This window comes from Ostrinia furnacalis, unplaced genomic scaffold (assembly GCF_004193835.3).
Source record: "Ostrinia furnacalis isolate ACB-3 unplaced genomic scaffold, ASM419383v2 OfSCF6554, whole genome shotgun sequence".
Classification (NCBI taxonomy): Eukaryota; Metazoa; Arthropoda; class Insecta; order Lepidoptera; family Crambidae; genus Ostrinia; species Ostrinia furnacalis.
The window spans coordinates 356310-379902 of NW_021136793.1; the positions used below are offsets into that span (position 1 = coordinate 356310).

At 37.7% G+C, this 23593-nt stretch overlaps 1 protein-coding gene across 1 annotated transcript in view; it reads right to left on the bottom strand.

The window, feature by feature from the left end:
- Positions 1-580: 580 nt before the first annotated feature.
- The window catches only part of LOC114362518 (neuroglobin), a 35616-nt gene continuing 12603 nt past the window's right edge, over positions 581-23593 (bottom strand). Inside the window, exons 2-3 of the mRNA XM_028317954.1 lie at positions 9280-9511; positions 581-2307 (exon numbers count right to left, since the gene is read on the bottom strand). Of these exons, the coding sequence (XP_028173755.1) occupies positions 2137-2307; positions 9280-9511 (403 nt within the window). The 3' untranslated portion in view covers positions 581-2136. The remainder of the gene's footprint in view (positions 2308-9279; positions 9512-23593) is intronic.

A 23593-nucleotide genomic window follows, 5' to 3' on the forward strand; every position in this document is an offset into this window, starting at 1 on the left:
TATATTTTTAATCAAAGATAAATATCAAGGTATAAAAATCAAATTATGAGTTACGATGTCCAGGAGGCTTCTCATGAAACCATCAGGAAATTCATTTGCATGCAAAATCAAACGAATTCCACGAAACTTTTTTCCTTCTAACTCATTTAAAAGTCAATAAATTCCTTCGCCATCATTTTGTTAACCTATTTGAAAAACATGTCATTTTCCTTAATTTAGAAGTTAATTTTAGTATGGGTAAAAGTAAAGAAAATATTTATAGATTTATATTTTTTAATACATTTATACAAGTTATAATTAATTATTATTAACTAATTTACTTATAATTAAATGCCATTAAATGTATCGAACACAAGGAATAACTTAAACTATTATTTATCTTTAAAATAAATAGGTATTATGGTTAAAAAAATGTATGCTATGCTTTATATGGCCGGCACAAAATTGTCAAAAAATATTTAAATTAAGCTCACGGATTTTATTATTGAATGATATCAAAGGCCATTATGTAGTTAGAGCCCATATAACAAATCCGACCTCAATAAGGTATATTAAATTGAATTTATCTAATTATAGAGTTTATATGAAGCTTTAATTGCTTTTGTAATACGAATTGTAGAGTAATTATAATTATGTTATCTACTTATGGAGTTATAATTAACTGAAGTTACGATGATACACATTTCTTATAATTGATATAATGTACCCTATAACACATTTAATTTTGTAAACTAGTTGGTAACTTGGTATACTGACATTAATACAACGTTTTGCAATTCGCTTATAGAAGTTGTTAAACCTCTTAATATGTATAAAAAAACAGAGACGTTTTTACATTAAAATGTGTGCAAATATCTATCCAAAATTATCAAATAAAGCGGCCAACACACGATACAAGTGGTGTGTTGTGGAAAGACCACTTATGCCCGTTTTCACCATTAATCCAAGTGAGATACAGGCCAAGAGCATACAGGCAAAAAAATCTCTAATTTTTAAGTGAACCCTATTAAAACAAAATTTATAATAATTATGTATTACCACCTTATGATTTGTGAGTCACGTAAAAATTATGGATTGATGGTGAAAACGGACATTGATTTCTTAACCCTAGATAGCTAACCTTCCGGCGTACCCTGTTTAAGCTAACCATCCGTCGAAACGACGGGTATTAAAAAAACATTATTTTTTGGACGAAGTAATTTAAAAAATCTAAGTCTTTTTTACAGTTTGGTTCCTTCATATATTTGCGAATAAATGTGCATTATTTAAATTCACCTTATTTATTTATTTATTAAATTAAAATATTTTTTCTTAGACCTCTAAAGAAATTTTAACATTTTGTAAGTAACCACTTTGACATGCAATATCAATGAAAATTTTAAATAAAATAATCGGTTTTTTTACTTAATATGGTACGTAAAAACATTAAAAGTAATAAAATCATAAAATATTTTTTTTCTTTTTAGCGCAAGTGACACAAAAATCAACTTTATGTTTACCGCATATTTTGATATGATAATAATGCTGATTTTTGTAATTTCCGAGGGACCGGCATTTGAAATAATTGACGAATCACGTTCCACGTCTGAAGACAGGTCTGGTGGTGGGTTTACTTAACTTTACTCATAATCTGATGGTTAATAATTACGATTACTTTGCTCATCATCTTCCACCAGAAAGTCTTCGGTCTCACGGGCATGACTAGCATCCAGGGCATCGTTAGTAACTTCTTATAGTAGTAGATTTATTATTTTATGGTTTTTTAACGAAAACAAGATGAAAATATAAAAAAATTACAAATTTATTAAAAAAATGTATGCGGGCACTCAAACTAAATTACTTACGGTAAAGCTAACCATCCGTCGAAACGACGGGCAAAGATCAAATATCCTAAAAACTATGAAACTTACCTGTCCACTGCCTACACCACTGCAAAGGACTCCCGGGCCTCTGAGTTGGCTAGTCGGGACAAAACGTTTGGACGTGGCATTAAAAAGTTACAACGTTATTTCTTTTCAATGCCCGTCGAATCGACGGAGGTTAGCTATCTAGGGTTAAAAATGTCCACATCATTAAATTCTTTTAACGCCTAACATTAACATTAATCGTGTGACTGCAGCTTAAACTATACATCCATCAAGTCTGCCCATTCTGACCGTTCCCGTTTTCTTTGCTTGACTCCTCGTACCCCTTGACTAGGTTTTCCAGTATGAACCGAATGGTTTTCTTGTAGATATTTTCGATGTTCGGCGTATATCTGTCGCCGAGCGTCGTCTTCGCTGCTTGCAGAAACGGCTGCTCGATTTTCTGTGAAAAATAAACTGACATTACTCAAAGTCAAAGTCAAAGTCAAAATTTCTTTATTTGTTTAGACTAATAAATAGTTCTTACAAATCGTCATTTTGCTCTTAAGGAGCCTTTACATGTCTCATAATCTTTTTACCCTACCAGCGCTTCGAGACCAACATTTGGCAAGTGCTGAGAAGAAGCGCCGCAACAAACTCAGTCACGACTGTCTGCCGGTTAATATAAATAAATAGGAAACTGAAAGCAATTATTGGTATATGCCAAAATTAAGTGGCAGTGAGCGGGGCATATGCTCGTAGAGCTGATGGGCGTCCGATGAAAAGTTCTCGAGTGGTGACTACGGGCTGAAAGACGTAGTGTGGGCAGGCCTCTCACTAGGTGGACTGACGTCGCGAGAAGTCCTTGGGGCAGGCTTTTCTCTAGTAGACGTCATTTGGCTGAAAAGAACGATCGAACTAACTGAAAGCTACAACAGTTATTTAATCATGTTGCTGGGCTGATTGGTCTAATGGTTACAACTATACAAAGCTGTGCTTGTGGTTTTGATTCTCATCGGAAGCATATTATAATGATAAACTATCATTTATATTCCAAGTCATGGTCATGGTCATAGTCAAGGTTTTAGCATTTTTTTTTTATGCAGAACCAGGTAGGTATTTGACAAAGCTGTCCAGCCTATTTACTATCGCCTTGAAGAGGCCCGGATTATAATGTTCAGGAAAGATAACAGCAGGAATTCCATTTATCCATATTCTAGTGAACATACACTCGTATTCACAAACATTACTGTGAGGTCTCACAGTGCGCGTGGACGCACACGGTCCCAAAAACCTATTAATTGTACTTCAGTGGCGAGGTGAAACACACGAACCAATCACAGAGCTCTATTCAACGCTGTGCGTTCGACTTTTCATTGACAATACTTCAGTGGCGGAGTGACACACAAACCAATCACAGAGCTCTATTCAACGCTGTGCGTTCGACTTCGCATAGCGTTGCTGCTTCACCTAAGCAAGGATCGTTTGTGACAAGGGGTGTTAGTATTTCTGCTTATATTGGGCCTAGATTACTAGCTAGGATCTTCGTACCAATTTTATTACTACATATTTATTACCATATACATAGAGTTCTTTTATTGTCACAGCCTGGATAACAACTGGTGTAGCGAATGTGCGAAGCAGAAGGCAATGTTTTTTGCCGTGGGCGTAACCTAGCTGTAAATGTTGGGCTCTGAGACTGTTACGAATATATGACCCGTGGATTAAACATATTAAACTCGTATTAAGTATGATGTTATTTTAGGAGTTCGTAATGGACAGCGTTTGAAACATCTTTTTTGAGACTAGAAAAGAAAATAACCAAAATACTTAAGTTATAACTATCAGCCGATATCGGTACAACTCCCGAAGTGACGGTAGGGCAAGCCATATTTGAGACAAAAGTTCTGATGATGAATTAAGAAGTATTTTTTTTATCCAAACATTCGCCTCTAAACAAAGGTTGTATTTCGAGCATTTACGTTAATTGACAAGCAAATTTTAAGTCTTACGCCCGTATTTACAAACATTACTATGAGGTCTCACAGTGCGCGTGAACGTACAGGGTGACACACGAACCAATCACACAGCTCTATTCAACGCTGTGCGTTCAATTTGCTGCTTCACTTAAGCAAGTATCGTTTGTGAATACGGGCATAATTCACATTATAATATTGCCTAAGTTCTTTCAGACTAAAAAACACTCGTCCTGAATATTGTAGTTTCCTGATGAAGGTGATGTAATGTGAAATGAAATTCGAACGATACAAAAATACCTACGTGCCTACACAGCTCTATCATATCTACATTGTGCTTATGTATGAATTGACATTTCAAATTATTTCACCTGAGTCATTTTGTCCTGGTGACCCACTTATATGAAAGAAGCTTATACAAGATTCACGGTGACCAAGCTGTGTTGAATGTTGTTTATTTCTTAGGTAAGTGGAGGTATTATAGGAAATGTATTCGCCAATAAACGGTGTCATACAGACGCCTGGCAGCTATCTAATCGGATAAAATAGTGGCAAGTGCATATTCTGAATTAATAAAGGATTCCGTATGTAGTTTTATCTTTTAGTTTACTCGTTTAGCTGCGTAGGCGTAGATTCAAGAAAAGAAAGATACATTATTTGATGCGGAAAATGAGAATACCTTTTTTTTTTTCATTCATCAACAGCCCTTTACAGTCCACTGCTGGACTATGAGCCTCCTCCACTATAGTGGAGGGTTTTGCCATAATCTCCACGCTTGGCAGGCGGGTTGGAGATCGCAGTTTAAAAGATTGATGTTTTTCAGAGAGCGCTGCTGCCCATTCTCTGTTTGATGTGTAGTCCCTAAGTCGCCTCTTACGACACCCGCGGGAAGAGTAGGGGTTGGTGACAAATGTATTCTACTCTGCCGTCACCACACGGCTTATGTGAATGAGAATACCTAAATATTTATTTTACAAGCGTTTAGGCGCGATTGGTCCAATTCGCAATTGGTCCAATCGTTTAACAATAGGTATAGCCTGACCAGGAACATAAAAACCCTCGCCATGTTGCGGAAAACTAATGGTACTAATTTCTTTTAATGGCAACAGTAACTGAAAACTTCATTGACATGTCACCTTGCATGTCAGTCTATTGCTGTCAAAGTGTAAACAAACTTTATTTTAAATGTGCGCAATTGATTTTGTGAATTAAATTGCTAAAATATTTTTATAGTCGTGAAAGAAAAGTGGTTCACAATGTGTTAAAGTATTTGTCGAAGAGAAATACTAAGGGTTCGGACAATATTTTCATTGAATAATGTTTCCGACAAAGGTTGTCAAATTGACTGACATGTTTATCGTATAGTACAGTCCACTATGAAAATTAGCTGTGGTTTGTTTCAACTACCTATTTTAAAGTTTTTTGTCACTTTCTAAGTGTTGAATTTTATGGAATTGGGAAAGAAGTACCGAGTTTGAAGCGTTCATGAGCAGACATTGCAGTTGAATATTCAAGTTCTGAATTTGATTATTGATGAATAATAAAATAAATCCTACTAGCTCGATTGATGGTTTCATTTAATTTATTTAAACCAGGTTACCTATAATAATATTTTTTCGTTAATTTATGAAAATATCAAATTAGCCCGTAATCCTGAATCCTGATACATAAAGTTAGCCTATTAATTTAACACAGGTACGACTGTACTCAGTGTTGCACTATCAAATGCAATTGACGCGCCTCTATGCCAGGGTTTTTATGTTCCTGGTCAGGCTATAGCATTGAGTTTTCTCTCACTCTCATAAAAATTGTTTTTTTTTATGTGACAGAAGGCAAACGAGCAGATGGATCACCTATTGTAGTACCTTCCTATTGTTTTAAATACCTAAACATTTTTCAGAGTAGTGTATCGTATCAAACCACTGAACCCTAATTTTGCCTGGGAACCCAACGGGACGGAATTCTTATTGCTCTGTAATCGTGAACAAAATGAAAAATAACTGAGAGAAAAAATGTTGCCAGTGTAACTATGTCTGTGTTACAAGTTCTTCAGAAATATAAGATATATTTTGTGAGAGCTTAAAAGAAATATTTTAATATTTTATCTTGTAATATTACCTACTAATATGTAACTATAGAGTCTAGACTAGAGAATATGAAACATATTATGACAGATTAGTCTTCGCTATCTTCTTGTAAATAGTAATGTGCCGACTACCGAATAGAAAAGTGACTATTTCGTCTATTACGGCTGTAGAAATCACTTGACCGGTGATTGGTGTTCTAGGTCATATTAAATTTCAAATTCTTTATTATTTTATTCAGTACAAAGGCCCTTTCCAGGGCACTTATACACGTCCCAAATATAGCTTGCCCTACCACCACTTCGGGACAACATATGGGCTGGTGCTGAGAAGAAGTGGCGGAAGAAACTCAGTCACCTTTATCAGCCTCTTTTTCAATAGAATAGAAGTTTATAGATTACATGACACGCAATAAGTGTGAGCTAGGCAAGTAAAATCCACGCACTCTTGTCATTTAAAGAATCGTTTACTTTATAGTATCCTTTTTTCATAAGGATTATCTTAACCCAAAGTCAGGAAATCGTTGTCCGTCCATCCGATATGGTTGAATTTCTCTTTACATGAGATTTCATTTAGCCTATCAAGAGAAACGAATAAATACAATACAGTGGCAAACGTAAACCTTTCCTTTTTACCTTAGGTAAGTAACACGAACTATTGTTTTAGAATTATTGAAAGTCTTTTCACTTTAACTCCATTTAGAAATCTTTCTTCAATAAAGTAACTCGATCTACCCTTTCAGAAATATTTAAAGTCTACGACAGAACTAAGAGGAGGGCCAATTAAAAACGGTCATTGCATTCAGAGGGTAGCACTCAAAAATAAATCAATGCCTTTCCTACAAAGAGAAAGGTAAGTTCATTAGAGGACCTCTTACCTTCCTTTTACCTTTTCGAAAGGTTAAAGAACAAAGCGTCTCAAGTAAAGTATGTACAACCTTTTACGTTCTTATGATACGGTACATGCATGCATAAGTGCGTTAGAGAAAGAAGAAAAGACCGTGGGCTATGCACGTATATTATTTTATTTTCTGCGGTGCTGTTTTCATGTTTTTCATGACTTTAATATACGTCGTTATTTAATTTTTTAGCGTCAGTTGCATCTCAAACAAAATTGATTATTATAAATAACTTGAAAAATGAAAAATTGCCTAAGTCGGGAATCGAACCCACGACCTATAGGTACGTATAATGTGTTTGATTTATAAAACGACAATCAAAACTCGAATCAAACTCAACTCAAGTATGGGTTCACAAGCATTGGTTTGTGTTGGTTTGAAGCTTTGTATCAGTCTCTTATTTACTACCGTTGCTGTTATTAAAAGTTTAAAAATAGTTCTCAATTTATACTCAAGAATATTTGCATAATAAATAATGAAGTGAAAACGTCGGTCCATCACGGAAATTTTTCGGGCAACAAATATTTTCGTTATTGAGTTGCATCAGAAAATAGCTCACATTTTTGTAAATATCTTCGTAATATAGTCTTCGTTGTAATAAATTAAGAGAAAATTTCCACCTTATGAGAAAATATTGAAAGATTCGTGTTGCAGACAAAAAACTAAATAGTTTATCGATAAATACTTCAAATACCCTTTGACTGTTTTTTACGAGATTGTAATAATATATAGAATCCATTATTGGCTGTAAGAACAAAAATACCTGTTTGTATTATATTATTATAAAGAGCTGTGGTTTTCTGAATAAAGAAAAATAAAATAAAATAAAATAAAAAATATTAAACCATAGATTAACACCGCTCTGAACAATCAAGTGTACTCGTATATTGCGAAATACGAACATCAGACCTGCCCATAGTGCCCATACCATCTGGCTATCGTGAGAAGTGTAGGCCACATCATCCACTTGCCTCTGGCGAATGAGAAACTGTCATGCTGCATTAAATAACCAGTAAGGTAGGTAACTTTTATCCAGGTATTTTGACGAGTTTGCACGATAAAACCATACATTTGTCGTTTAAAATCTTCGATAAGATTTTATCATGGCGCGCACTAAGATGTTCATTGGGCGCGCATCGTAGCATTCCTAGCCCGGCTGGTGATGCTATATCCTTCTGATCTTGCTTATTTCTTAACTAGCGACCCGCCCTGACTTCGCACGGGTGCTAAGTATACATATAAACCTTCCACTTGAATCACTCTATCTGTTAAAAAACCGCATCAAAATCCATTGCGTAGTTTTGAATACATTTGCAAACATTTGCTTAGATCAAGCATACATAATAGGGACAGACAGTTTTATATGTACTATGTTTTATACTATGTAATGATGTTTAGTGTTATTGGAACAATCAGAGATGGGACAGAAAAGAATCTTACCTATTTTCGGCAGAATCTTCGTAAAGAAATTAACGCGAGCAGACTACATTTGCTTTCGGTCCGCCAAGTTTGTGAGAAGCGGGCGATGAATATTAACTAACAGTAAACCTACAGGCTTATTTATTTTATGGAAAAGGCAGAAGTTGGGCTCTCTGTTCATACAGTTCAGGTACATCGTGTTGCTAACTTACTTTTGGGTTAAAGGTTTAGGTACTTACTTTGCCGGGCGTTTAGATATCGGGTATTTTATTCTAGCTCTCGCGATAGGTTTTGCATAACGAAAGGAATATGGAATATAAAATCCTAATGTTACCTAAAGATCTGCAATAGAAAATATTTGGGTACTAGTCCCACCTGAGGTGAAATTGTGTAAAGCAATCGTAATAAATATGTTTGTGTCACGAGTGAGCTCACTACAATAGTCGAGCGCCGGCAGGGACCGAACCCGCGTTCCCCGGTTCACAAATCGGCCAGTCCGAACGACCTCTTCACCGTTCGGCTATCGTGTCTATTTTATAGAACTTTAAATTAAGTTTTTAAGCTTTGATTGAACTTTAGCGTCTAATAGTGTAGTCAAACTAGAAACGTAATCACTCAGGCATCTTGATTCCCTCGCAGTTCACTTTAGCCTCCCGTATTAAAGCATAAAATTGATCCAATCAATCACGGGACCTATTAAAGGTCATAGCACACTTATCAACCCGGACGGCAGCGTTGCAGTACAGAGTTTCATACAAATAATACTGACCGTAGTTGAGTTGAGTGGCGACCACGAGCCGGAAGACGTAGCGTGGGTAGGCCTCCCACTAGGTGGAAGAACGATCTGGTGATGGAAGCGGGAGGTGCCTGGATGCGAGCGGCGCAGGACCGGTTTTTGTGGAAATCCTTGGGGGAGGCCTTTGTCCAGCAGTGGACGTCTTTCGGCTGAAACGAACGAATACTGACCGCCTCGAGTTGATACAGTTACGATCCGTTTCTGGGTTGACAAGTGTGCTTCGTCCTTTAATCAGCCAGAAAGTGTCTGAAGAGAAACTTACCCAAAAGTTCTCCGCCTTGAACCCTGGCACCTGGTGATGTGTAGCCCCCACATGCCTCACATATGCGAAGAAGGCGTCAATATCCCCCAGCCCCTTGATGCCCTCATCCAGTGTGTGCATGACCTTCGTAGCGTGTTCTGCTAACTCTGTAGAGATGGCCAGTGCCTCTTGTGTTTTGAGGTCCTCGAATTTTTCGAACAGGGTCAGCAGCTCTTCGTTTTCTTCGAATAATCTGAAAGGTTTTTTGGATTGCGGTTAGATAGGTTCAGAACGTCTTTAGCCTAACAGACTTTTTGTGGGCCGATAGTTGGGCCCGATTCTAATTTGTATGAAGAATCGGCCGATCCAATCTGCACTTTCATACATCTCCATACTGATTAACAACCCGACACCACTATTGGCCAATTAAAAGTCGGTGGTCTGCGCCTGGGCTTAGAATTATACAGGGAATTCTGATTGAAGTTTTGAAAATTGAGGTTTCTTAAAAGAACTTATCGAGCTGGGGGTGTGTGCATCAAGTTTTCACTGTGACACTGTCTTGAAATTTTCATTATTTGTTTACTTTTGAAATATGTAACAATATAACTACTAAAAATCTCAAGAACATATAATTTAAGTAAGTGGTAATAACCAGTTTGTAGAAAGAGAAAGAAATATGGTATAAGAGAAAATTTTAATACAGATAGTAGGTACAGTTTGGTGGTTGTATAGTCCTGCTAATATTATAAATGCAAAAGTTTGTGTGGATGTCTGGATGTTTGTTACTCTTTCACGCAAAAACTACTGAACGGATTATGATGAAACTTTGCAGTATTATTATTTATAACCAAGAATAACATATAGATAGGCTATAATTTATGACGATCTGTGACAAACTAAATTTCACGCAAGGTGAAGCCGCGGGCAAAAGCTAGTGTAACATAACAGTAAAAATCTTAAGAACTTATAATTAAGTAAGTGGTTATTGGGTGTCGATTTTTATATCATCTGGTATAAGAGAAAATTTAAATACAGATAGTACAGTTTGGTGGTTGTATAGTCGTATCACATACTCGTACGAGCAGGTTGACCCGCCCTGTGCAAACACTGGTCGGCGCTGTGAGCCCAGCTGACCGAAAACAACGCGGGTATTTTTGAAAAATTGCTATAGCCTAAACTGGAAGTTGCTAACATCTATTGTGTAGGACGTAGGTGATCTAGATAGACTTCCCGCATAGTTTTTGCCATTTAACTACGAGTACTTACATACTTACTTAGAGGGCTTCTCAGCACTGGCCCATTTATTGTCCCGAAGCAGTGGTAAGGTTAATACTGGGACGTGTAAAAGGGCTTTTTAAAAGCCTATTTGCAAAAATGAGTTTTTGGGTATTTCATCAATTCTGAGGTGCATTCAGAACAAAGATCAAAGTCGAATTTAAATATTAATCCATGGCAGAATTTATGACTGACTTGTGTTTGTTTTTGTAATACAGACCTTAACAATGTCTAGGAGCACTAGACCAACTAGGCATAAATAAGATCGGGTAATTTTATTGGTACAATTATCTTCAAACCTATGACGTAGGATCACCTGCCATAAAATAAATACTTTCTATTATCACAAACTCATTTGTCATTTGCATATTTAAATTTTCTTGATCAAAATTTATAATTAGCATAACAAACTCCTTCTCTACACCTTTAATGTTTATTCAAACGCAGATAACTGTACTCGATTTATTACTACAACTCGGGAACTCGAACCGACACATTTATCGCAAAGTTACTCTCTCGATTCGGTGGAGTTTACTCGAGTATACTACCGATCGATTTACGATCTCGTATTCAATACAATCGTCATGAGTCATGTAAATAATGTTGGCTACACCAAATATTTTACGGGTCTGCTTTATTTTCCTTTAAAATTGTTTGTGTTGAGTAAATAAACAGTGGCTCTGAGAAACAAACAGATCATTAATTTTATAGAGACCTTATATTCTAGCACGGATAAATTGGTTTGGAATAATTCTTTTAGAATATGAAAATGCTGGAAATGAGATTGTTAAATAATAAATTATTATAATTTATGCTATTAATAACATTGCATTCTTTTGCCATTGTCCTATTTGCACAAATAGGTATTGTATCCTTGCAAAATGTAGGTATGTGTACATAAATACAGAGTGGAATTTTCTAATGCCACCTGGAGGGAAAGTACTCTTAATAATGTAGATAGAAAATTTTACTCAAAGAAAACATTTCTTTATTTTTGAAAAGAAATAGAATTGCATTCAAAGATTTCCAAAAATTTGCCTGCCACACCCGAGAATCGAACCAACTAAAATTTGTTAAAAATTACACCCTGTACTTTTATTGCATCGATCGTTAGGGTTGAGTTTATGGATGAAATCTCTCTAACAAACTTGATAAATTAAATGAAAGGAAAACCATGACATCTTAATTTATTTTAATTATTATTTAAAAAAGAATTGTATGGTACCTATGGTAGTGAATTTTCGAAAAATTTTCAAAAATCTTTGAATGGAGTTCTCTTTGTTTTAAAAAATAAAGGAATCTTTTCTTTGAGTAAAATTTTCTATCAACAATAATAAGAGTACTTTCCCTCCAGGTGGCATTACAAAATTCCACCCTGTATACTCAGTGGTGGATTTATCAGCAGGCTGAGTAGGCTGAAGCTTAAGGCGGCATAAGGGGCGGCAGCTTCAATTCATAACTTTTTTAAATCTAAATATAGGTAGGTACTCCAACTTGCCGGGAATTAATTTAAAAAAAAAATGCCCTAGTAAGCTTTATTCATATGTAACTTAACCTCCCCCCCTCATAGCCTACAGACGGCCAATCTGTTAATCCGCCACTGCATACACTTTCTATCTACGATACCATAAAAAGCAATCGAGAGTAGACTCTATTTAGATAAAGATTCTACAAAAATACTGCTTCTATCTCGTAAATTCGTCTGTAGTGGCTGTATAAGTTTTCTCAGGGCAATTTAGAATCTCAAAATACTGGCTTTAATGACTGAATTAGATACTTTGTTTGTGCTCCGATAGAACCTAATTTGAGTAAGAAAATACAGCTATTTATTAAGTCAGAGTGTTTATTGATTTTCTTTCGAGATTTGCTTGAAAAGGGTGTATTTCTATTCAAACGTTCAACTTTGTAAGCCTTTCAATAGATTCATGAAAGACTTTCAACGTAATTAATTGAATATAGCGATATTGATTTCTGACTTATTGTAGTTTATGTTTATTTTGGACTTAAATAAACTTGGTTGACAAAGCCTTTGCCTTCTTCAATTATTAATTACTAGCTTTCCGCCCGCGGCTTCGCCCGCGTGGAATTTTGTCTGTCACAGAAAAACTTTATCGCGCGCGTCCCTGTTTCAAAAACCGGGATAAAAACTATCCTATGTTCTTTCCCGGGACTCAAACTATCTCTATGCCAAATTTCATCAAAATCGGTTGCGAGGTTTAAGCGGGAAAGCGTAACAGACAGACAGACAGACAGACAGACAGACAGAGTTACTTTCGCATTTATATTATTAGTTGGGATTTATTATAAACTAGCTTTCCGCCCGCGGCTTCGCCCGCGTGGAATTTTTTCTGTCACAGAAAAACTTTATCACGCGCGTCCCTGTTTCAAAAACCGGGATAAAAACTATCCTATGTTCTTTCCCGGGACTCAAACTATCTCTATGCCAAATTTCATCATAATCGGTTGCGAGGTTTAAGCGGGAAAGCGTAACAGACAGACAGACAGACAGACAGACAGACAGACAGACAGACAGACAGACAGACAGACAGAGTTACTTTCGCATTTATAATATTAGTTGGGATATATTTGTGTTGTGTTTTCCCGAGTTGAAACCAGTTTTAAGTGACATATGATTGGTGAAAGGAATTTTCCAAACATAAAGAGGTATAAATAGAAACAAAGTAACAAAATTCTGACACTTAAGAATAGTAGTAAAATAAAGATAAACTGCGCTGCTTAGCATTAAAAGCAAAGTTGGAGAACAAAGATATACTTGAAATTTTCATTTAGCTCTACAAAAACGATTAGAATGAGGGTTTTCGCGATTGAAAAATCCGCCAGATGGCAATACGTGGACGCAAGGTCCAAATGCTGCATGATTGGTTATTTTTGACATGACATTGACAGATATGTCAAAATCCACCAATCATGCAGCATTTGGACCTCGCGTCTACGGATTGCCATCTGGCGGATTTTTCAATCGCGAAAACCCTCATTAGTAGAGACTTCGTCAACAATTAGATACGGAGTTAATTATTCCACAACTTGTGGCTTGTCGCGAATTCTGCGATGTAGGGGCATGTACGGATCCATATTTTAGTGAACATGTGTTCACGGAATCGGTAATTGGTATAGGCAGCTCATCGAATCAAAGTTTAACCGTCTATGTGGTCTAGTGGTAAGACCAACTGAGAGGTCCTAGGTTCGATTCCCATTGAGGGAAATTTCGGTTAAATTGGTGATTGGACTTGTCCAAAGGAACATTACGTTGTCCAGGCACAAAGAAGCTTTATAGAAATTAGCTGTTTAAAAATGTGGGCATTTGAGCATTTGTTTTTCAGTGTAATTAAGTTCTGATGTTTAAAAATTATTCTATGGGATTAGGGATAGTAAAAGATAAATAAATAAAAGAAAGATAAAAGGTAGGTACAGAAATGTGAATCATACTTCTCGTGATTTGTTCCATACATTCACGCTGGTCACGGCCGATGGGGCAACAAGGTTCTGGAGTGGAGGCCACGTATCGGAAAACGCAGCGTAGGACGTCCACCCCCAAGGTGGACCGACGACCTGATAAAGGTAGCAGGAAGGCGCTGGATGCAGGCCGCTACCAACCGTGCGATGTGGAAGTCATTGGGGGAGGCCTATGAGGCGGTGGACGTCCTGTGGCTGAAATGATGATGATGATTCACGCATTTTCGTAAACGTTCATGCCTTAAAAAATGTTACTATAAATGTGATGTTATTATCTGTGATGTTACTATAACAACACTCATTTTTATGTCCAGTACACACAAAAGTGTACGCTTCTGTAGCAAAAGTGCACCTATCCAAACTATAATACAGATGCCAGTGTCGAGCTTTGTAAGCCGTAGTCCGTTCATAATTCCGCGCACCTGTGTCCATTGATTGGAATATTTGGAATGTGTTTTCGCTATTCGGCTCCTTTAATATAGGCAGCTGCAGCTCCGATATCTTATTTGAGAACTCTGTAAGGGCTGTCTACCTTCCTTCGCCCTTTAGGTCCTTTAGCTGAAAAACATTGCAACTAAGGCCCGTATTCACAAACGATGCTTGCTTAAGTGAAGCAGCAAATTGAACGCACAGTGTTGAATAGAGCTCTGTGATTGGTTCGTGTGTCACCCTGTGCGTCCACGCGCACTGTGAGATGTGAATACGGGAGTAAGTCTTAATATTACTTAGATTTATTTATTACTAGCTTTCCGCCCGCGGCTTCGCTCGCGTGGAATTTTATCTGTCACAGAAAAACTTATCGCGCGCGTCCCTGTTTCAAAAACCGGGATAAAAACTATCCTATGTCCTTTCCCGGGACTCAAATTATCTCTATGCCAAATTTCATCAAAATCGGTTCAGTGGTTTAGGCGTGAAAGCAAGACAGACAGACAGACAGAGTTACTTTCGCATCTATACTAATATTATAAAGCTGAAGAGTTTGTTTGTTTGTTTGTTTGTTTGTTTGTTTGTTTGTTTGGTTGAACGCGCTAATCTCAGGAACTACTGGACCGATTTGAAAAATTCTTTTTGTGTTGGATAGCCCGTTAGTTCCTGAAGGCTTTAGGCTATTTATCATCACGCTAAGACCAATAGGAGCGGAGCACCAATCAAGAATATTTCAAATCAGTGATTTTTTTCCTTTTGAGAGCTGACGCTGCGTAAACGGTTAAAGTTTCGCAAAAATCATGTATGACAGGATTGTTCCCCTTTAAAAGTTCTTTAAAAAAGTCCGCGGTAGCATATGTCTATCTTTTAAGGTTGGCTCATAGTAACCATTTTTATGCAAAAAAAAATCTGTTTTAAAATAATGCATTATTTGCGAAGGTGTTTTTATAAACATGATATTAATCCTTATCCAGATAAATAAATTATTCACCACAAGTATTTAATTTTAAACATTCTTGCCCTTTACACCATTCGATTTCAATAAATATCTTAGGAGATATCGCATTTTTTAAATCACATCGCAGCAAAATAATGATCAAGTACTACGCGCGCTACTGATGGATCAATGCACAGCCTAAACCGCTGATCGTAAAGACCTGAAACTTGGACGGTGTGTTCTTTGTATGACGTAAGCATCTGATAAGAAAGGATTTACCAAAATTTTACCCCTAAGGAGGTAAAAAGGAGGGCAAAGTTTGTATGAAATAACGAGATTCCTTCGTCCAATCTACTTAAAATTTTACATAAGCATTCTATAACAGAATTAATGGAAGACGTGTTTCGTATTTTAGTAAAACGCATCCCCTAACTATGTTAAAAAGGGGTAGAAAGTTATTTTAGTGGTGATTTGCTTCAAAGTTGATATTAATTACTCATTAGTGCATTTTTTTACAATCATGACGTCATGTTAACGACTACCATACACTTAACCTCGGAGTGAGTGCCCGCTGCGTGCGCTCGCCCAACAATGCATAGTAGGTAATGCATGAAAGTCATGCCGCGGGCACTTGCTTGCGCTGCAGCGCTGTATACATAAACTCATTTTCGCGCGAGCCGCTGCGTGCGCTCGCCCAACAATGCATAGTAATGCATGAAAGTCATGCCGCGGGCACCTGCTTGCGCTGTATACATAAACTCATTTTCGCGCGAGAGTTTTGGCGGAGGCCCTTGAGGTAGTGGGAGTAGTCTTGAGGAAAAGCTCCTTCTCCCACGGCCAGTGGCATGCTGGAAGCTTGGTGATTCTAGCACCCGTAGGAAAATATAAAAAAAAGTTTACCAATAATACTGCGGTAGGTGTAGTTTTCGATTTCGTTGTAAAAAAATAATACCACCGAGTAACTTTCACCGGATCAAAGGCCGAGCTGCATATTCATAAAATATAAGAAAAAAATATTTTCATGTTTATTTAACCTGATTTTTATATTTTAAAAGTATTCAAACATTTAGATAATAACGTTAAAACATTTAAAAATAATCGTATGAGAACGTTTTCGACTTCTCCACGGACGAAGTCGCGGGCAAAAGCTATTTGTAAAATAATTAGACTAAATTATTAAAAGTGCCTACCCAAAGTCATTATTCCACGCGGACGAAGTCGCGGGCACAGCTAGTTTATAATATTAGTAGAAGTATAGATTCACTGGAATTATAACGAAGACACCTTCTATCTATTGCGTTAAAAATGTTTGTTTTCACGAATTACATAAAAATCCACGAGCACATACATTGTCATGTTTGAAGGGGGTGGGGTAACCACCCCAGTGGGAGTTCGCTTTGTGAGCTCATCTTTATTATTTACAGTACACGGTATGTTTATAAGCACTAATGAGAATAGAACAAGATGAAAACGCGATGACTGAGCCGAAATGTATTTTATTCTATTGTTGTTGAGGCGGGGAATATTGTCCTGTTTGTAATAAATAGGCTCTGATTTCTTGGAATCATTATTATATTGAAGGATGTAATCTTAACGGAAATTAGACGTGACGTCGTTGGAGCAAGGTTGTCCAGGATCGTAATTTACGCCCGTATTCACAAACGATGATTGCTTAAGTGAAGCAGCAAATCGAACGCACAGCGTTTAGCTCTGTGATTGGTTCATGTGTCACTCCGTGTGTCCACGCGCACTGTTAGACCTCATAGTAGTGTTTGTGAATAGGGGCGTTAGTCTGGTAGTTCACGAAATCACGACACGACTGAACGTGAGCCTTCCTCAAGGAACGCCGATAAGCACTCTCTCTCTCCTTTGTTTTGCCAGCTATCTTCTTGGGGTCATTGGTCCATCAAGAATATCTACTAAGATGCCCGTATTACCATCCCAGAATTTTTTTTACCCACAACGTGGAAGCTCATGGCCTGCAGCTCACCTGATGGAAAGTGATGATGAGGGTGGAAGTGGAAGCGAGCTTCACCCAGAATCTTCAACCACAGAGGAACTGGCTATCTTATCTCAGCACTGGCCCATTTATTGTCCCGAAGCAGTGGTAGGGTTAATACTGGGACGCGTAAAAGTTCTTTTTAAAAGCCTATTTACTTGCAAAAAAAATAACTTATGAGTTTTTATGAGTTTATATCCAACTGCCGGAACACCCATCCATGCTATTATGTAGGTAAACATGTTGTCATTGCGAGGGACTCAGATAAGATGGTGGTAGCTACCCAGGCGGGATTTACTCCACCTTTCGTTGGTTTTGTGTCATACACGACCATTGACATACCTATTTCCTCTACTTTATGTATGACGCATCATACGTTCCGCCTCCTGTCGCGTACCATACGTGTACCACTGGTATGACATCCAAAAGCCGACGTCCTGTACCTCACGTAGCAGGCCTTAATATTGAACAGAGAATTTAATAACCAGGCTGTGTTCAGGACATGCCCTAAACGATTACAATGGCGCCGTCGTAACTATAAACGTGATTGGAAACACTCTTAACTAAAGAGCAATAAGGTTCAACTTGAAGTCTGAGGTTGTTGTCAATGAATCATTGATAGCCATACAGAGGACTGACTGACGTAGACATGCATTTGAATGTATGAATAGGTGTGTTTTTGTTTCTTCTATTGGTCAGTGGCAACGCTGGTGGCTTTATATCAATTGACAAAGCCTTGATTGTGATAATTGAGACTAATTTTACAATACGGACCGTGCTTTACACAGAATTACCTGCTAAAATAGTCTTAGGCTGAGTTGCACCACCTAACTTTGACCGTAACTATAACGATAACTGGTGATTTTTGTATGGAGTTTAACAGATTTTTGACGTTTGTTAAAGTTAAAGTAAGATGGGGCAACTCTGCCTTACAATTGATGACAATTATTAGTATATCCTTGGATATTTTACATGGTGCCATCTAGTCTCAAACTAAGTAAAGCGAAGCATACTTTTTCATACAAGGCAAAATAAATAGTGCTTAAATAAATATTAATGCACACAAATGTTGGAATTGGGCGGAGGAGACAGTACCCGCGACGTAGTAATCCTTTACGAGTACTAAGTGAAGTTAACCTTTAAAATGTCTATTGCCAAAAAACTTTCCGTTTCTATTCCATTCCTAAATATCTCCCGCTCCCTCTCTTGTCATTGTTTTTTTTTTTCAAAACAAAAACATCTCTATAGCATTCCACGTACGATGACGATTAAAACGGTAGGGTTTAGTGAAAAATATGAACTATGAGTGCTCTCGTGTTTCTAAATAACAAAAGGTCACTTTCAGCTCGCAGTGCGCTCTATTTTTTATACTTTGTGCAAAACGGAGATAAATCCCACATTTGTAGTGTTTTCATGCGATGTTCAAAATTTCCCACGTATTCGGATTTTCGCTTGGGTGTTATGCGCTAACTTTTTGTTGCTGAATTAATGGCACTGGGCATTGAGGAGAGAGTAATTAATTAAAGCATAGCCAATTTGATTTAAATATTTTAGATCATTATATGAAAGGTGTAGTAAATCTGTTTGTAGTTAATCTAATTTCTAAAGTTTTAAAAGTAGGTAGTTTATTAAAGAGTCTTGAGTGTCAAGAGACTTATAGTGTGGACAAAATTTTTAGAACTTATTAGCGTCCTACAATCTGTATACAGGACAGGGATCTAGTAACTAATTTTCCTTGATGTATCCAAGAAAAGAAAGAGGAAAATAATTTTATTTGGCAACAAAAGACACAAAACAAAATCAAAAAATTAAAACAGCTTTATATTTTGCAATCACTGATGTTCCTTTGTCGGATTTTTATGTTACCAAAACCAATATGACTCACTCACTCACTCATCACGAAATCTCAGAAACTACAAGTGCTAGGAGTCTCAAATTTTGCATGGGGGTTTCTTTTAGAACGTAGGTGCTCACTAAGACGGGATTTTGCAAAATTCAATCGCTAAGGGGGTAAAACGGGATCCACGCGTACGAAGTCGCGGGCGGCCACTAGTACTTTATAAAAGTTGGCTCAAAGTTCCAAGGTCTTGTCTCGAACACGATGTGTAATGAGTTTGCAAATGTTTATGATTTCAGAGGGAAATCTTAATTTGTATCTGCCAGTCTCCCTCCTGTACACTCTTTGTTCTCTTTGTGTTTAAAAACACATTGTTTTCATTGTCTATGTGTAGCTAATTTCTTGTGTATTGTGTGCGATTGTCTCATTTGTGTTTGTGGTGTGTAGAAACTTGTTTAAATTAATGCATACAGGTTGGGCTAATTAGGGGTCGACCCCCCTTTTTATAGGTGGTTGGTTGATTTTTAAAATAACTTGAAATAAAAACATCGATCTGCCTAAGGTGGGAACCGAACTCACAACTTTTTGCTTACCGGGCGACTGCAGTATTCCATCTGAGCTACTTAGACTGGATGAACCCGTCGAAATTAAGTGTAATACCACAGAATAAGTAATAGTACCGTGGTACGGCCATCGTCATCATCATCATTTCAGCCATAGGACTGCAGAACATATGCCTCCCGTAATGCTTTCCACGTTGATCGATTGTTAGCGGTCTGCGTCGCTAAATAAAGTCGCTGACATAGCCCGACGGATTAGCAAGCTGAAGTGACAATGGGCAGGGCACATAATACGCAGAACTGACGGCCGATGGGGCAGCAAAGTTCTGGCCGCGTATCGGAAAACGCAGCGTGGGACGTCCACCTACGAGGTGGACCGACGATATCGTAAAGGTAGCAGGGAAGGTACGGCCAGCGTTTGTTTAATAATAATTAATGTTGGCTAGTAACTACCCTTAAATTCTTGGTTGATTCGCAATTTATTTCTCCAGAAGAAATCAATTCAGTAAATCCAAGTTACCCGCAGGGATTTACCAAACGAAAGTAGGATGTAATCAGAAACAGAATAGATCCGCATCAATTAGTGTCAACCCTACTTTCCTTTTCTTATATTGTTAGATCCCTCGCACACTGCATTTGTTAGTGAACAGTCTAATAGACCCCTAAATTACTTCAAATGAATCTAAATATTTATGTTGAAGCTAGTTAATTGGCCATCCTCTGTCTTCAGCTTGGTCAGCCAACCAACAGACCAAGCTGAAGACAGAGGATGGCAGAGCCATTTCGTCGGGGCCGGAGATATTGGAAGAGGTCGAGAAGTTCTACGGACAATTATACACGAGTGTACGTGCACCTGTCACAAATCTAGCCGAAGACCCAAGAGCTAGACTGACCCGACACTATACCGAAGATATCCCGGACGTCAGTCTATACGAGATTAGAATGGCTCTCAAACAGCTGAAGAACAACAAGGCACCGGGTGATGATGGAATCACGGCTGAGCTTTTGAAGGCAGGCGGAACGCCGGTACTGAGGGCTCTTCAGAAGCTGTTCAATTCCGTCATCCTCGAAGGGAAAACGCCTACGACATGGCATAGAAGTGTGGTGGTACTGCGTGATCGAATCAGAAATGAGGAGATCCGTAGGAGAACCAAAGTAACCGACATAGCTCGCAGAATTGCTAAAATCAAGTGGCAGTGGGCGGGGCACATAGCTCGTAGAGACGATGGCCGTTGGGGCAGGAAAGTTCTCGAGTGGCGACCACGGGCTGGAAAACGTAGCGTGGGCAGGCCTCCTACTAGGTGGACCGACGATCTGGTAAAGGTCGCGGGAAGAGCCTGGATGCGGGCAGCGCAGGACCATTCATTGTGGAAAACCTTGGGGGAGGCCTTTGTCCAGCAGTGGACGTCATTTGGCTGAAACGAACGACGATTAGTTAATTGAAGTATATCGTATTACCCTTAAAGTAATAAAGGTGATCTATTTTTCTTTTAAATGTAGTTAGACCTCCTTGCAGCAATATTTGCGCAGATGTCTGTCAAATTAACTTTTGGCATGTTAAAATGACGTATAGAAAGTGTCCGACAAACAAAAATAAAGGAATTAAATATTGTGATAAAACATACCATACTAAAATACTCTGGAACCTTTTAGTTTTGCTAGGTGGGATTTGAAAAAAAAATGTAGGGTAGATTGTTTTTTATTCTCGAGTTGTTATAACGCACCGTCACGGCTCAGTGGTCACAGTAACGCGCGCCGCGCTGTGGTATTCGCATGTTTAGTGCGAATCTAATTTAACTAAAATAGAAAGACACGGGTCTTAACGCGACATTTATCTAATTTAAGTATCTTGTATTTTTGCTTTATGGGACCAAAACAATGACTAGTTGTTTGAAAAGTGTTATTTTGAAGTTGCAAATGATGTGGTGATGAAAGTGCTTAGTGAATTGATTGGATTATGAACCATTTGAGACGCTGCTCAATAGTAAGGTATTCAATATTTCATTAATCTACTATATAAAATAAGTACGCAATTTTGTATTCTAATGAAATCATCTTGCGTTATATTTGTGTAGAAATAATAGGTACCCGAAAATATTCAAATGTTTGAGCATTTCTTCGTTGAAATAAGATTTTATTCTCATTTTATAGTCAGTTACACAAACTTTATGATGCACGATGATGATGTACGTCAATATGGTATTTTATTTAGTTGCAATAGGGTTTATTTTTCAACAAAATATTTTCTGTACAGTCATTTTTCTATTATTTGGCTACCGTAGGGTTTATTCCGAGTTGAAATCCTTCACCGTAATAAAAAGCTCTGGTTTTTTACAACTGGCCTGTTTAAGATTGCTATAAGTTTAGCGCTAAACTCAGTCAGTCCTGAGGTATGGGAGAGGCACGGGAGGGGTGACATTGACAATATACAGGGTGGAATTTTGTAATGCCACCTGGAGGGAAAGTACCCTTAATACTGTATATAGAAAATTTTACTCAAAGAAAACATTCCTTTATTTTTGAAAAGAAAAAGAACTGCATTCATAGATTTTCGATTTTTTTTTGAAAATTTACCCCCATACCATACAATTTTCTGTAAATAATTACAATAATTTAAGATTTTATGGTTTTCCTTTCATTTGATTTATCAAGTTTGTTTGAGAGATTTCATCCGTATATTTAACCTTAATATCGATGCAATAAAAATACAGGGTTTTATTTTTAACATATTTTAGTTGGTTCGATTCCCGGGTGTAGCAAGCAAATTTTTGAAAATCTTTGAATGCCGTTCTATTTCTTTTCAAAAATAAAGGAATGTTTTCCTTGAGTGAAAATTTCTATCTACAGTATTAAGAGTACTTTCCCTTCAGGTGGCATTACAAAATTCCATCCTGTATGTACATTACTAGCGGCCGCCCGCGACTTCGTACGCGTGGACCTCGTTTTACCCCCGTTAGATATCATGTTGATAGATGGCGTTTCATGGCTTCCCCCGCATGAACATTTACGAACGTCAAAAACAGTACTTTGTTCAGTGCTGTAGATTTTAACCAATGACGATAGATGGCGCTTTTTGGACACGTCTTATTTATTCATCGTCATAAATTATAGCCTATATGTTAATCTGGGTTATAAACAATAATACAGTAAAGTTTCAACTAAATCCGTTCATTAGTTTTTGCGTGAAAGAGTAACAAACATCCAGACATCCAAACTTTCATCTTCCTTTATAATATTAGTAGGATTAGTAGGATTATGACGAGATAGAGAGCACCTAAATCTAAGAACATATTCATATTCTGAAGTGTAGCTGACGTGCCGCTCCCATACCTCTGGCACTGACTGAGTTATGTGTCTTGTACCTAAAGTCTGTTCGCCGAGAGTTGATAAATGAAATGTCTTGCAATAGCGACTGTCGCTTAATTATCGCATTCTGTATGGCGGGCGCGTTTGTCACAACGCGCACTGAGTACCATGGTACGAGCCACGCAGCTGTCGTCAAGCGCCCCGGCCGGCGGGCGGCGGCGGCCACAGCGTGACCACTTTTAGTAGATTTCTACTTTTTTGGTAAATTTGAGGCAAAGAGAACGATGATTTAGTAGTGCGAAATCGTTTAGTAGATTTTGGTAGATAATCGGTATTTTTAGAACATTCTTATAAATGGTAGTCCAAAATTAAATTGTAACCGAGCCGAGAATCCAGGCCAAAAAAAAGGCCAGGCCACCAAAAGGCGGGCGGCGGCGGCCACAGCGTGACCACTATTAGTAGATTTCTACTTTTTTGGTTAATTTGAGGCAAAGAGAACGATGATTTAGTGGTGCGAAATC